The sequence below is a fragment of the Diaporthe batatas genome (assembly GCF_019321695.1).
Source record: "Diaporthe batatas strain CRI 302-4 chromosome Unknown Contig00013, whole genome shotgun sequence".
NCBI classification, from domain to species: Eukaryota; Fungi; Ascomycota; class Sordariomycetes; order Diaporthales; family Diaporthaceae; genus Diaporthe; species Diaporthe batatas.
The window spans coordinates 827,695-842,449 of NW_025408560.1; the positions used below are offsets into that span (position 1 = coordinate 827,695).

The window sequence follows — 14,755 nt, forward strand, 5'->3', positions numbered from 1 at the left end:
GGCTTTCATGCAACAGCCTCGAACCTCTTGTCCAGACATGCCGTGATGCCCCCCCTCGAGGTCGTTTCGCCATTATGTCTATATCGTAGAAGAGAAAGAGGAGTATATCGACTGCAAACGCGGCATTTATGTCCACATGCGAAGTCCACGATAAGTCAGTGGGGCCACGTTTGCATACGAGAGAATTTATTACTCGTTATTTAGCAGTACAGAAAACAGCTTCCCGAAAACCAATGCCTCTACCCCCCTCAAGGGACGAGCGGTCGAGCGGCCACAGGCGTGTGTGTCTCTCCTTTCCTCCCCCTTTCCCCCTGCCACTACTAGCAGTCATGGCTGCTGCGACCGGGCACAAGGGAATCAATCATGATGTGGACGGCCAAAATTGACAGGTACTGTAAGTCGAGCAAGCAATCAGTCGGCCGTGATCTCCAAATGTCTTCCCTTTCTCTGTCTCTCTGTCTCTCTCTGTCTCTCTCTGTCTCTCGTGCATGATGCAGGGAACAAAGCTGGAACTGCTCACTATCGTGTCTACGACCCTCCCCATTCCCGTCGCCCCATTCGAGATCGTCGTGTCTTGCAACTCCCCCCCATAATGCAAGTGCTCGTTTCGTCATCATCCACCTGGTCGGTACTTGAACGGATTCTTTTTTTTTTTTGTCTTTTCTTATCATAGTGATGAATTACTGGGGGCCAGAGGGCCCAAGATTCAGAAGAGTTGGTCCGACCCGAGGCGCGTGGGCTTGGCACGCATTCATACCGAAAGCTCGTGTCGTTAACGCAACCGCGCCGCACTCACAGCAGGAGCGTGTTACTCGTCGTCCTGAGCGGGTGCGATGCCCTCCGTCTTCCACTTCTCGTAAGCCTCCTTGGCATGCTGAACCTGTTCCTGGCTGAGGTTCTTCATCCAGGGGCTGTTCATGGCCATCTTCTCGGTGAACTTCTGGTTGCGAACCTCCCTGACGAGCTGCTTTCGTTGCTCTCGCTCCTCGCGCTCCTCGGCAGACCCTCCGTCAATGTTATAGATGAAGTAGTTGGAGGTGCCCTTGGCGTAGCTGATCTTGGACGTGTTGAGGCAGATCTTCAGGACCAGACCCTCACTGTAAGAGATGGCCTTCGGTTGGTAATCGCCGTCCGAGTCGGCATCCCCTGAGGGTAGGTTGCGAGTGAGCACGACCTTTTGCATGCGCGACCTAGGCACGCCTTCGGTTGGCTCGGTGCGCATCCATGAGGAGATGTAGTATTGCCAGCGGTCTCTGAGCTCCATCTCATCCATGTGGAAGGTCGTGTCATCCTTCTGGAGCCAGCGAACTGTTGCCTCGTTCTTGCCTGGGATCTGTGGATACGTTGGTATTGCGTTTGGACAAGTTGGTGGGTGCAAGACACTTACCCAGGTGATGACAAACATCTCTCCGTCCTTGATACACTTTTCAGCAAACTTGCGGTGGCTAATTTCGACTTGGTAACTGGTTTCGTCATGCTGTCGGCTGAGCATGTATTGCTTGATCAGGTCTGGTGTCTTGTCCTTGTTGTCAGTATTGTTGCAGACAAGGGCAAGGCGGCAAAGAGTCTTGAGCAAGTCTTGGATTGTGTAGAGTTGCCAGCCATTGCTGAGGTAGTAATGCCGCAAGACGTCCTGATAGCGGTTCTCGTCGATGTCGCTGTTTATGAAATCCTCGATCAGCTCGAGTGTCCGGCTCCAGAACTTGTCCTCCGGAAGGTCGCTGAAGAACTTGAGGTCATCCTGGACCAGGCCCAGGACCTTGGCCGGCTTCTCCAGCTTCTCACGCCGTATCTCGTTGAGTACGCTTTCCTTGTTGTCCTTGACACCCTTCAGACGTTGGTATACCGTCTGTAGGATGCTGAAGAAGACATAAATGGTCTGGTTACAGAAGAAGTTGAACCAGGGCCGAGGAAAGGAGCCATCGGCCTTCAGGTCACCCTGTTCGTCAAGCAAAGAGTTGTCGCCGGATGCGACCGTGGGCACAGGAGCGGTGGCAAGCCACCTATCGTTGGCACCAATCTCGGGCACTGAGGCATCTTCGGGGGCATCAGGCATCTCTTCCTCATTGCCAGAGGCCACGTCGGGCGTGGTCTCCTTGCTTCCCGATGCTGCGCTGCCCTCCTTGTGGGTGCGCGGCTTGCTACCGTTGCGACCAGGGTCAAGAACGCCGCGTAGCAGATCAGACTTGCGACCGTTACGACGTCCCGACCTCCCATTTGTCAGCTCAGTTGGAGGAAGCTCCTCGGCGTCTTCGTCGCCTGAGTCCCTATCAATGTTGGCAAGTCTTTCCTGCACCTTGTCCTCTGGGAGGTCAAAGAATTGGGGGATGAAGGTCTCGAAGAAGTCCAGAATGCGCTCCTTCTCGGTGGCGCCATGCTGCCCACTGTTCATGGCATACAGGAACATAAGCCTGAGGAGATCCAGAATGAGCTCCTTGTCTTCGAAGTTCCATTGAAACTGATAGTGGGGGATCTTGTGTCTCGCAGACCGCATCCGCTTCTGCTCTTCGTGTTTCGTCTTGATGACATCGACGAGGTGTTTGGCCGAGTAGGTGCGCTTGTCGTTATTCCTGATAGACAGGCCCATGTGGTCGAGCGACCTGAGGTATATGGTCTCAGTCTGCGTCTGCCAAACCCGTTCCCACTCGCGCTGAGAAAATCTCCACTCTTCGTCCTTCTGCTTCAGTCGGGCTAGCACCACCGGCACAACGCTGAATGGGTTGGAAAACATGTCGTTGACAGCCTGTGGGCCATGCTCTGGACCGTACACTTTCTTCAGGACTCGTTTGTAGATGGATTGGCTATGACCACCGAGGCCCGTGGGCATCCTGAAATTGGCTCGATCGTTGGGTGTCAGCGTCAACATCTGCTGCGCGATGGGCTCTAAGAGTTGGATGCACTTCTGGTTGGCCTCAATGTAGAAGTCGTAGTCGTGGCGTTCTTCCTCTATCCGGTGGAGACCCTCCTCGAATGCGTTCTTCCTATGGGCGACGAAGCCAGAGTCCTCGGAAGCCCACGTAGGGTGAGACGCCCATTCGTCATTCAAGACCGAGTTGCAAAGCTCGTCGCGGCCGCTACACGGCTTGAGCCTCTCTCTCTTGGGAAGCAGGCGATAGCTTGGCCCGTAACTGCGGCAATTGCTCAAAGACACGCGGCCAGTTGCAGGCTCGGGGCGCTGTTCAATGATATGGTCCTCTCCACTAAAGGATACAAACTCCTTGAACCAGCCAAAGAGCTCAGCGTGGCCGCCAATGAATTGTGACGCCTTAGCAATGAGGTCATCCTTGTCGAGAAGCTCCTGGGTGAACATGTTGCAAAGCTTGAGAAACTCGGAGAACGCCGTCTTGTTGTTGATGAACTTTTTGGCCTTGTCGAAGAAGGCTATCTCGAGATCGCCAGAGGTAGCAGGGGAAGTGGGCGCCAGAGGCACCGGCATGCAGGGCGTAAGGTTGGGCTCAACACCCTCAGCAACGCCCGGCTTGGGGTGGTTGGTCTTCAATCTCTTGTTGCTTGCCGATGCGGGCGCTCCTCGCATGTTGGACGTCGGTGGATCGACGGGCGCTGACGTAGGGGGACCAGCCTGCTTGTCTGGTCGGGCGCGTTTCTTGCTCTCCTTGCTCGTGCTGGCTGGGGGTGCAAAGGTGCCGACCGGCGGGCCCTTGGGCCCATCTCGAGCCGTGTGCCCAGGCTGGGGCGTCGAGGCCATATTGGTCATGGCGGTGAACTCCTCGGCGCGTTGGGCAGCTCCCCTCGTCTGCGCAGCCGACTCTGGCAGGAATTGCTTGAAGTCTTCGAGGAGGTCTGGGGCAGCGTTGAACAGTGTGGTGACTTGGGCGTAAACGTCCTGGATTGGCTTCTGCTCGCGCTGGTACGTCTGCAGAATCTCCAAGAACTGCTTGTAAATCTCGGGTTTATCTTGGAAGCGGTTCTGTGACAGAGCTCTTGGTTAGACGCTTTTTCGTCCTGGTTAAATAAGCAAAAGGCAAGGGCTGCCAGTAATCGGGCCCTCCATTTTATGGCCCGCCTAGTTGCTCACAATGGGCAAAACCCGAGGAAATAATCGACCGCTAAGCGAGCTACAATGGACTAGCTTACCTTGATCTTATTCACATAACTTATAGCATGATTAAACTCGACCGGGCCTCGCTTCTCTATGTTGGCCTGCGATTGTGCAGCAGCCCCATTCAACGCCTGAACAGCAGCTGGGGTTGGAGTGAGCGCATTTCGAGCAACAGGGGGGTGAGAGGTTGCCGAGGTCGCCTGTGGTGGAGGCTGGCCTCGCTGCTGCACAGGGCTGTGGGAATCGAAAGGCGCACTCTGGCCTGATCCGTGGGGGATGGGACCGTGGCCACTCTGAGCGGGTGTGCTGAACTGGACTTCTGGGCTTTCGATGCTGTGCTGCACTGGGCCTTGCCAGTTGGGTGGGCGCTGGTCCGCGAAGCGCTCCCTGGGGGCAGAAGACGGTGGTGGACCCGACTCTATCTGCACCGACCTGCCAGGGCCAATCGAATGGAGGGTGGTGCCCGACGGCGTCGTTACCCTGATGCTGTTCGGGTTGTTCTCCAACCCGCATTCGATCCGGTATCCCGGTGGGAGGAATGTGTTAAAGCCTTGAATCAAGTTGGGATGGCCGGCGAACAGTTCGGAGACGCGACTTATCACACCCGGTGTGTCGATCCTGCCACCTCTCAGCTACTTGCAACATTTCAGAAGACAGGGGCAGAGCTGCCACTCACGTCTGGCTCTTGAAGTCCTTCATGATATCGAGGAACCTATTATACACGTCTGGCTGCTCCGAGAACTGAACTTTGACCTGGTCAAGGTAGCTGAGAGCATCCTGTTGGAAACGGGCATCAGCATGGGTGTCCCGAGGAAGCATTTGCTCCCGACCTCGGTCTGCATCTTCGGAACTGCGGTAGTATCTCACATTGAGTATGGGCTGCTGACCCTGGTTCATGTTGCCCGAGACGGGGGCCAATGCATGACCAGGCGCCATACCGGCACTGAAAGGCACGTGTTGCGCGGCACCCCTACCGCCTTCCGGCTGGAGGGGAGGCCCGAACATGGTCGCAGCACTTCCGGAGGGCCCGTTGGGCGGCATGGGACCATGTGGTGCCGGGGCGAACATCTGATGCTGCGACGGGGCAGCGCCATTCTGGACGCCGTGAGGAAGCTGCCTACTGTTGGAGTCGCCGTGGACGCCTCCTGGAGGCCCTCCTGGCCCAGAGGGCGCGCCAAGTGGCACGCTTGTTGGGTTGGCACCGTGGTTGGCCAACAGGCCACCCGGGCTGTGTATTGTGCCGGGAAATCGGTTCGCGACAGGCTGGTGGATTGGGATGGAGCCGGCATTGCTGTGGTGAGGCGCGCTCGGCGGGTATGGTTCTCGATTTGCGCGGTCGCTTTCGCGTTCCCTCTGCTCTCTTTCTCTTTCTCTTTCGCGTTCCCTCTCTCGTTCGCGGATCCTCTCGTCCTGCTCGAGGAGAGGGTTGCGGTGCCGTTGCTCGTCCATATTGTGGGGCAAGTGCCGGCGGAGGCTTTCAGGGGAGAATGGACTCGGGGCCACAGCTCACGTTCTATACCTCAGAGTGACTGCAGCACGTCAGAATCAGAGAAGTTGAGGGGCGAAAGACGGGCAAAAAACAACAACACAAGGAGCGAGGAACCAGGTGCATCGAGTTGTGCGCACGAGTGACAAAGCCGAAGCCGACAGTGTCTCTCGAGAAAGGGCTTGCCCGAGCTGGAGCTCCAGCAGACGATCGGACCGGAAGAGGCTCGTCACTTACTGTCATTCGTGAGCATTTGAGCTGAAGAAAGATAAGATACATTTGCCGAGGGTGACCTCTCGAGGGTAGGAAAAGAACAGCTCTGGCGTGAGGGGAGTTGTGTAGATCACGATTTGCAAGCTCTGAAGGGGAGGATTTGGAGGTCAGATCGCCCGACACCACGACAATGACCGAAGCGAGCTGGGATTGGCGACCAAGAGAACCTTAGAGCAGGGCAATGCGACAGCGGTCCCGGGGTCGTTATCGAGCGACTGGCAGTAACATTGGTTTTGGGCGAAGAGTGTTCACGTGTAGATAAGCGTGGTAGGGACCACAAGGCTCGATAACTGGAGTGGCAGGTCATTCTCTGGCGTGACTGTTAGCGCCACTCGAGCTCTCTAGCTGACTCCACTTCCCTTCGTGGCTCTTAGCAGTGACGTTCCGTCTTTTTGCCTGCCGCGGGACCAACCACTTGCCCAAATCAGGGGCTGCAGCAGATTTCCATCAAAGAGAAAAAAACGCGTCACTCCCGCTACGGGCTCCTCGAGTCGTTTGCGCAGCGGGAAGCTGCGAACTGCTCCCTGGGCCGTATTTGGAGAGGGCATGACGCAACAAGTCATCACAAGTCATCATGCAGTTTGTGCTGATATGGTGTAAGTAGTATATTGTGTATGTATTCTTTGTCCGGCAACTGCACTGTAGGGTATATATATGCTGTGGTCTGCCATAAAGAAGAGTGTGACTTGCACCGGCTTGCACTAGTGCACCGTCAGAGAGGCGCGGTTTACGAAGTCACCGCTGCAAGACCGTCACACTCGTGCTTGTCGCGGCATCGCATACTCCATCTCGAAGCCTTGAATGCTTCAGTGGCCCAACTCTGAATTTTCCAACCGGTCCTGCGGCGTGGCAAATTACGAATAATTCCGAGCACCCTTCAGTATCCACTGTCGCGAGCATGGGGTCAACGGGGCTTTCCTCGTACAAGGTGCATTAGGGGAAGGGTTTGGCTGCCACTTACAACTTCACCATTTGAGACGGAGCTTGCCACAGAGGAAACCTCGATATTCCCCGGTTGAATCTGCCACGCAGCGTTAGTCGAGCACGCAGAGGAAAACACCAGAGCGCACAGGGACCGCACCATCTTATTGCCATCCTTTTCTTCCCACCATATCTCGGTGCTGTCGCTGCCCAGGGTTTTGGCCCTGACGCCCTCTTTCCATGGGCTTTCGGGCACGATGTGCGCCTCAACGAATCTCTTGATGTTATTCAGCGCCCGGCCCCTCCCATCATCACCCTCGTACGCATCAGCACCCAGCTTGTCGTAGTCTTCTGGGTCTTCCCAGGGTTTACGCGGCAGCTTATCCATGGCCGAGTTCAGCGGTGCGAGGACGGTCGAGTTCTGTGACGAGTCGTCGAGTCGGCGCGACAGGGAGTCGACGTCGCGAATGAGGCTCGCGAATACATTTATACTTCGATCTTTTCCCATCACGTCTGACAAGATCACAGTGCCCGGTCCCCCAGCGGGAGGGTCCTGAGGGCCACTTGGCTCGGGTTGTGAGGCGCCAGGGGGAAATGCTGGGCCTGGGCCGTCCATGATGGGTCGTTGGACCTCTTCGGCGCTGATGGCTGGCGGGATCGCTCTGCCGCCACGGCCCCGATTGTGGAGCGAAACGGAGATGGGCATCAGTGACTGGGCGACGGCGGCGGATGACAGCAGAAGGGCGACTTGGGTGGGCCTCATGGTTTGAGTGAAGCTTCTTCTGGTTATCTGTGTCTTCTTATTCTGTTCGACGCTCTACCAGTGTGCGCCAGGAAGGACTCCAGATGCATGAGCTGGTGCGTAACGTACTGCCGAACCTGCGATGGGTTGATGACGTAGTGGTTGGTCCCTCGAGGGACTGATAAGAGGAGATATGAGCCCTAACCCTAGGTATGTAGGTCAAAGGGGCTGGTTCATTCCCCTTTTCTTTGATGTTGGTGGTAGACACGGCACAAGGCCCAGGTGCGAGACTCTGAGGACGTCTACCAGGGTTGTTCCCCGACTCGACCATCCTCGTATGCTTGACATGAACCTGGAACTCTGTCCTCTCAGGCTCTGTGTCTGGTCATCCATGTGATCACACGTGGAACGGAAAGCACAGGCATTCGGTGGGCGCGGAAGGCTGAAGACCAGCCTTGGACGACAGACAAGGCCAGGCCATTTTCACATGCCTGCCAGCCAGAGTGCATTGCATTAGGCTTTCCCACGGGGTCAGTCTGGGGTTGTCAGATGACCACCCTGGCGCTGCCCTGGAAGCTGCGTAGCCGTTTCGCTAGGAACCTGGAATTGTCGTGTTGTGTTGTGCGGCGGTCGAAAGTAGGGGTTCATTCGGTGTGTTTCGCATGTGACAGAGAGAACGAGCGAGCGCAATTCTGCAACCTCGAACGCGTGACCATGCTGGCCGCCGACTGCCCGACAGCCTGTGCTGCCGACTGCCCAGTGCGCCGGCCCCAAATAGTGTAATGGAAGACGCAATTGACTCGAGATTGGCCACCAGGCTATGTTTCATTCCCACGGCAGTCTCTGTCTGTGGTCGAAGTTTGCCCCAGGTGCAGAGGCGCCCGACGGACTGAAGCCAGCGTCTCGGGGCGAGTTCTCGGGGCGAGTTGGTCCATTGTGCCGCCCGCTCGAGGACCCTCTCCTTCGCGGGTGCCCCCATTCGGCTTTCATGGCGACCCTCCAGGCCTCGTGGGCGAGTGGGCTCCGCTCGCGGAGGCAGATCGAACGAGGGTTCCCCACACTCGGACGAGACCCCGGGGTCTGGGATCCTGGCGTATTTTGGTCAGCCGTCGAGCCAGGCCAGCCAGGAGTTGAACACCTCGGCACAATTTCCCCGACAACCAGCTCCAAGGCAGCGGGCCAGCGAGCATCCTCGGTCACTTTCGCCGCCGATTGCCTAAAGTGTCGGCCTCGTCGCCGAGGTCGAGGCTGTCCTCCCAGGGAACTGCATCGTGAAGCTCAGTCTGCAGACTTTTGATGGCCTCAGTGACGATGAGAATCTCGAAGATGGGCCAAAAAAAATGCCCGGGTTGGGACAAAGGAGCTGCCGACTGGTGCCCGGTCCTGCGTGTTGTTTGCGTGCCTCCTCGCCTCCCCACGGTCTGTAATTCTGGGAGGTGGCATCCCTGCTAGACTTTTTGACCTCGGCTCACGAATCAGAAGGGCAGCAAATCGGCTTAGTGCTACCCTCCCCCCAATGGAACCTGGCAAGTCTGGGGTAAGACCCAACCAAGCAACAGCCGGTGCTCAAGCCGTTGACTGCCATATCAACCTGGCGCATTCCAATCCTCCCTACTTCTCTCCTTCAACATCTTCTATTCCCCTTCTACCCTCCTCCCGTTTCCTCCCATCTTCGGCGTCTTCTTTGTTCCTCTACCCATCAAACAATCTAGAAGGACCTCTCACAATGGCACCAAGAGTCATCGTTGTAGGCGGCGGCTGTAAGTCGTCCCTCTCTCCCCTCGGCTGAGTCGGGCCCGAGCCTCGATCACATGCCACTCTCAGCTCACTTGTCATCATCATCACCACCACAGCCAGTTTGTGACTCGAGCTGACAGAGATCACCACAGTGTCCGGGCTGAGCGCTGCGCATACCATTTACCTCGCCGGTGGAAATGTTGTCGTTCTTGACAAGCAGGGTAAGTCATTTCTGTGGCTCGCAGTTCGCATTGTCGCATGATCTGTTCTGACACGATCCTCGGCAGGCTTCTTCGGAGGCAACTCGACCAAGGCCACCTCCGGCATCAACGGTGCCTTGACCAGGACGCAGGTCGACACCAAGATTCAAGACAGCGTCAAGCAGTTTTACGATGACACACTTAAGTCTGCCAGAGACAAGGCAAGGCCGGACCTGATCAAGGTCCTGACCTACAAGTCCGCGGCTGCCGTCGAGTGGCTGCAGGATGTCTTCAACCTTGACCTGACTCTCGTTTCGCGGTTAGGGTAAGTTCACTCGCTCCTGCCCACCACATGACAACCCCAAATCCTCTAACTTTGCTTTCCGCAGTGGTCACTCCCAGCCACGAACACATCGCGGTCACGACGCAAAATTCCCCGGCATGGCCATCACATACGCCCTCATGCAGAGACTTGAGGAGCTTGCCGAGACCGAGCCTGACAGGGTAGAGATCATCAAGAAGGCCCGCGTTACAAGCCTCAACAAGGATGGGAACACTGTCACTGGTGTGAAGTTTGAGCTCAACGGCGAGGAACAGTCCTTGGATGGCCCCGTCGTGCTTGCGACCGGTGGTTACGCCGCTGACTTCAGTGAGACTTCGTTGCTGAAGAAGCACAGGCCAGACACATACGGTCTTGCCACCACCAACGGCACCCACGCCACCGGTGACGGTCAGAAGATGGTCATGGCCATCGGTGGAAACGGCATCGACATGGACAAGGTTCAGGTGCACCCTACTGGTCTCGTTGACCCCAAGGACCCCGGCTCCAAGTGGAAGTTCCTCGCTGCCGAGGCTCTGCGTGGAGAGGGTGGTCTCCTGATCAACGGTGACGGAGACCGTTTCTGTGACGAGCTTGGTCACAGAGACTACGTCTCCGGCATGATGTGGAAGGAAAAGGATAAGGGCAAGTTCCCTATCCGCCTCATCCTCAACTCCAAGGCATCCAATGTGCTGGACTTCCACACTCGCCACTACTCTGGCCGTGGTCTGATGAAGAAGATGACCGGAAAGGAGCTGGCCAAGGAGATTGGCTGCTCTCCAGACCACCTGCAAAAGACCTTTACAACATACAACGCCATTGCAGACGGCAAGCAGAAGGACCCCTGGGGCAAGAAGTTCTTCCACAACGGCCCCGTGGACATCAACGATGACTTCCACGTTGCCCTGATGGAGCCCGTCCTGCACTTCACCATGGGTGGTATCGAGATCAACGACAAGGCCCAGGTGCTCAACTCGGAGCAGAAGCCTTTCGATGGTCTCTTTGCATGTGGTGAGCTTGCCGGTGGTGTCCACGGCGCCAACCGACTGGGCGGCTCTTCCCTTCTCGGATGTGTCGTATACGGCCGTGTAGCTGGCGACACCGCAAGCAACTACCTCTTCCAACAGGCTCTCAAGGGCGCAGCAGGAGGCGGCCCCGGCGCTCGTCTGGGCCAGATCTCCCTCCACCTGGACCCTGCCGCTGGCAAGGTCACTCTCGACTGGGGTTCCGGCGGCGCTTCCTCCGGGGCCCTGACCTCGCAGCCCAGCACTTCTGCCACGGGGCCTTCACCCCAGGCTGAATCAGGCAAGGCTGCTTCCAAGCCCAACAACCCCAAGGAATTCAAGATTCCTGAGAAGGAGTTCACGATGGAGGAGGTCGCCAAGCACAACAAGAAGGACGACCTGTGGGTTGTCGTGAAGGGTGTCGTCATGGACCTCACCAACTGGCTCGATGAGCACCCCGGCGGCCCTCAGGCCATCATGAACTTCATGGGACGTGACGCCACGGAGGAGTTCGAGATGCTGCACGACGACGAGGTCATCCCTAAGTACGCACCACAGCAGGTCATCGGCAGGGTGAAGGGGCAGACACCGAGCCTAGAGCTATAAATATCAGCCTCGGTGGTTTATGAAAAGAAACAAATTAGTCACTGCATTACCAATCGACTCATGAGAGTGTGGGGGACAAGGGGAATCAGCTGAGGCGATTATACTGCCGGCCTCCAGACGTGAGAGGAAACGGTGCGTACGCACGCATGTGCAAGTAGACCAGCATTGGCGGTGTGCAAGAAGGGCGCATGCAGGGAACTTTTGGGTACCACGAAGTGGCGTAGCCCGTATCTGAATGACGAGTGAATGTGCGACGGAATGTTTCGACCAAACCAAAAATATGTTCGATCTAGGCTGAAGGACCAAGGGGTCTTTTCTTAGTGTTATATATCTGTTGTATAGCCGCTGTGTTCACATACTATATGCATCTCCAACACCCAAGTGCTTTGCGTATGTGCCAGCAGCATTGCCGCTGACGCCGGTAAACCCAGAGGATAATCGAGCACGATGTGTCTCTGTCTCACCTCCGCGACCATTGCAGCTGAGAGGGCGACGTAGCCCCGGCTGTCTGTCTACTCCCGATGTCTACACTACACTACAACAAACGAGGACATCTGGAGGATTCCGGGCGGATATCCGCCGTCTCTCTCTCGAAATTCCCGACTGGTCTCACCACTCAGGCACACAACCCGGAATCCCATCACCGAGACGCCCGGGTGGGTTATCGCGATGCCACCTGGTGGGCCAGGTCACATTCCGAACAGTGCTTACTGTACTCACACGTGGGTGGGCGGCAAAGTGGGCAGAGGTGACTGGTTGGCTGGCTGCTCACTCTTGCACGGCACACACACATAAATACATACATACACACTGAAATGTTGGATGAGCCATTATGACACGGCCACGGCGGGGGCCTTTTTTTCGTTTCTTTTTTCACGGGTATGTCTGCACGGGCGGCGGTTGCCCATCCACCAGAACCGAGGCAATCGTTAGAAATCGGTGCGGGCCGTGGAGGACTTGACCTCTGTAGGCTTCGTGCATAGGTAGATAGACACAATGGGCATAGGCGTGGGGCATGGGCATTAGCATGGGCATGGCATGGCAAATCCCACCATGCGACCTGCATGTCTCAGCTGGCTCGTTTAATTTCCATAGGGCACAGCCGAGTGCGGCTGGTGTGGGTGAGTAAGTGAGTGTGCGTGCAACACAGTATTTCTCTGGCTTTCTTTTTCTCTGCTTTTTCCACTGTATTTCGACTCCTCGTAGTGCAGAGGCAACGTGGCAGGCAGGCAGGCAGGCAGGCAGGCAGGCAGGCAGACCGGATTCGAGTCCACGGATGAATCTGTACGCCCCCAACTTGCTACAGTATCTCCCCGGTGGGGGGTGACTCTAGTCCGGGGAAGGAGGCAATGGCTCTGGTCCTGGTAGGATGTAGACTAGGTGGGAAGATGCTGACACGCCTCCGAGTGGCCAGCCTTCTGGGGGAAGATACTGATGAATGCACGGTAAGCGAGATGTGCATTTTGAGGTCGTGATTTAAGTGAGACCCGCAGCATGCAGTCCCCCGAGCTGAGGTGGGTTGGTATAGATTCGCCATTGTACAGACGGGATGGGGGATAAGGACGTCGCACGACGCGTTGCCCCCCACCCAATACCCTTCAACTGCTTTCCTGTGTAGTTCACGTGGAGAAGGAGGGTAAATTCTGCTGCTTGGAAAGTCGCATTGTCTTGCTTGCCCCGCGCCGAGTCCTTCAAGGCTTTGCAGCCTATTCGTGTCATGAATTGGACACCGCGCATACAGGTCTCTATACATATGGCCTTATACGCACACCCGCATCGCCAGCAGCTGGACCCTAGCAGCTTATGTACCTCGACTGAAGGATCGTTCGTGTCCGACGTGGAATTAATTCCTCCAGGAGACTGCGATGGGGCTGTCCGCGGTCCAACTTCCATTCAGGTGTGCCGGTCTGCGGGTGCTTCGCCGAAATGATAGCTCTGATATGAATGCTCTTTTGCAACGAGCCCTCAGCTGATACTACCAGCCGCATCTGCACGTTTTTGTACACTGGCAGGAGAATCACATGAGTTTGTACCTGTCATCTGCCAGGCTGCTAGCACATGAAAATAGTCAGTCCACTTGCCCTCGCTCAATCGCTTTCGGGTGTGCAACCCCTGTTCGCCTGGGACCGATTAGGCAGGTTCCAGCACAACACACACAAACCTGAGACGACAACGAGTTGATGCACGCGGGAATTTGCCGTCCAGGACATCATCGAGCATCCGCGGTCCTGTGGTGAAGACATTCAAACCTTGAGCAAGATCGCAGTACTGTTGCGTCATGGCTTGGGAGCAAGCACGTTTCGGTCCAGAAGACTGACTCGAGAGCCTGTCCGAAGGACGGACCATCGATGCCAGCCAGCCTCAGATCGACCTGGGCAGAGGAAGTCTCCCGAGTGCCGCGACGGCAGACGGGTCTCTTCAGCCTTGCCCACAAGTTTGCCAGAGACGATGGAGGCCCACAGTGAGGTCGGCCAAGGCCTAGCGGGTAGACCAAGGGTAGCGGGCCAGCTGCGACGGGCCATGAAGCCCGGCAGCAGCTGGCAGGCCTCGCAGGCGTCCGAGTACGGTAATGAGGTCGTTGCCGAAGGAGCCGCGCCTGGTATACGGCGAGTCGACCCCCTCAAGCGGTCAAGGGAAGCCGGTGCTAGCATCATGGCTTTAGCAAAGTCTATTAGCACCACGTTGTTCCGCGGCGCACATAATCGTTGCCCACCTCTGCCGACTTACTAGCTCCCAAAAGGGGCGCCGCCGGCCACTGCAGGATGAAAAAGCTCGGACGGGGTAGTGCAGCGAAGCACATAGTAGCCTGTCCAAGCATGCTGGAGATTGAGGTGCCGATGCAGGCGTGGTGCACTAGGCCGGATGGGAGTCGAGCCAGCCCGGTGCAGCAGAGGGTTCAAGAAAGGATTCCCGGCATGCCCGTGCCTGCTGTACTGTGGTAGGCGTGTGATGGCGCAGGATGAGAAGCCGGACGCCACGAACAAAGGCTGCGAACCAAAAGGCGTGCAGGAAGCGCCTGCAGCCGAGCACATTCGCATGGCCCCATTCCTCTTCGAGAAGTCATTACTCATTCCACCATCAGCATCGAATCATGTCAGATGCGCCTCTGGGGCGTCTTGTCTGCAGGCTCCCGGGGACGTGGCACAGGTAGGGCAGGAGGAAAGGCAACGGATTGCTCGAGTTGAACGAGGTCGCTGTCCTGTTGTCGCGATTCCTTTCCGTGAAGGAGCCACACGAGGACGTTGAACAAATCAGGGCGTCCCAGGTGCGTGGCCAGGTATCTGGACGGTTGGATGGATTCGCATTTTTAGCGGCGCGATGAACCAAATCTTGGTACTTGCTAGTGGGAATAGCAGCCGCCCAGTTCTCGCGAGACAACGGCAGGACGGTTGAAGGCCAGGCAGGAC

General features: G+C 56.8%; 3 protein-coding genes across 3 annotated transcripts; 1 reads left to right on the plus strand and 2 right to left on the minus strand.

Annotated features, from left to right (window-relative positions):
- Positions 1–26: 26 nt before the first annotated feature.
- On the minus strand, positions 27–6,007 carry KVR01_010462 (transcriptional regulator SIN3). Its single transcript, XM_044791604.1, has 6 exons — positions 5,784–6,007; positions 4,928–5,589; positions 4,737–4,837; positions 4,096–4,678; positions 1,388–3,928; positions 27–1,333 (listed from the first exon to the last, which is right to left on the minus strand). The coding sequence occupies exons 2-6, from the start codon at positions 5,507–5,509 to the stop codon at positions 809–811; spliced, it is 4,332 nt and encodes a 1,443-aa protein (XP_044640621.1). The 5' UTR covers positions 5,510–5,589; positions 5,784–6,007; the 3' UTR covers positions 27–808.
- A 404-nt stretch (positions 6,008–6,411) lies between these two features.
- On the minus strand, positions 6,412–8,292 carry KVR01_010359 (uncharacterized protein). The gene is made up of 2 exons (XM_044785643.1): positions 6,901–8,292; positions 6,412–6,840 (listed from the first exon to the last, which is right to left on the minus strand). Exons 1-2 carry the CDS (start codon positions 7,501–7,503, stop codon positions 6,724–6,726), a joined length of 720 nt encoding a protein of 239 aa, XP_044640518.1. The 5' UTR covers positions 7,504–8,292; the 3' UTR covers positions 6,412–6,723.
- A 12-nt stretch (positions 8,293–8,304) lies between these two features.
- Positions 8,305–12,579, plus strand: KVR01_010696 (uncharacterized protein). Its single transcript, XM_044785725.1, has 4 exons — positions 8,305–9,242; positions 9,372–9,440; positions 9,507–9,744; positions 9,809–12,579. Exons 1-4 carry the CDS (start codon positions 8,999–9,001, stop codon positions 11,346–11,348), a joined length of 2,091 nt encoding a protein of 696 aa, XP_044640855.1. The 5' UTR covers positions 8,305–8,998; the 3' UTR covers positions 11,349–12,579.
- Positions 12,580–14,755: the final 2,176 nt, after the last annotated feature.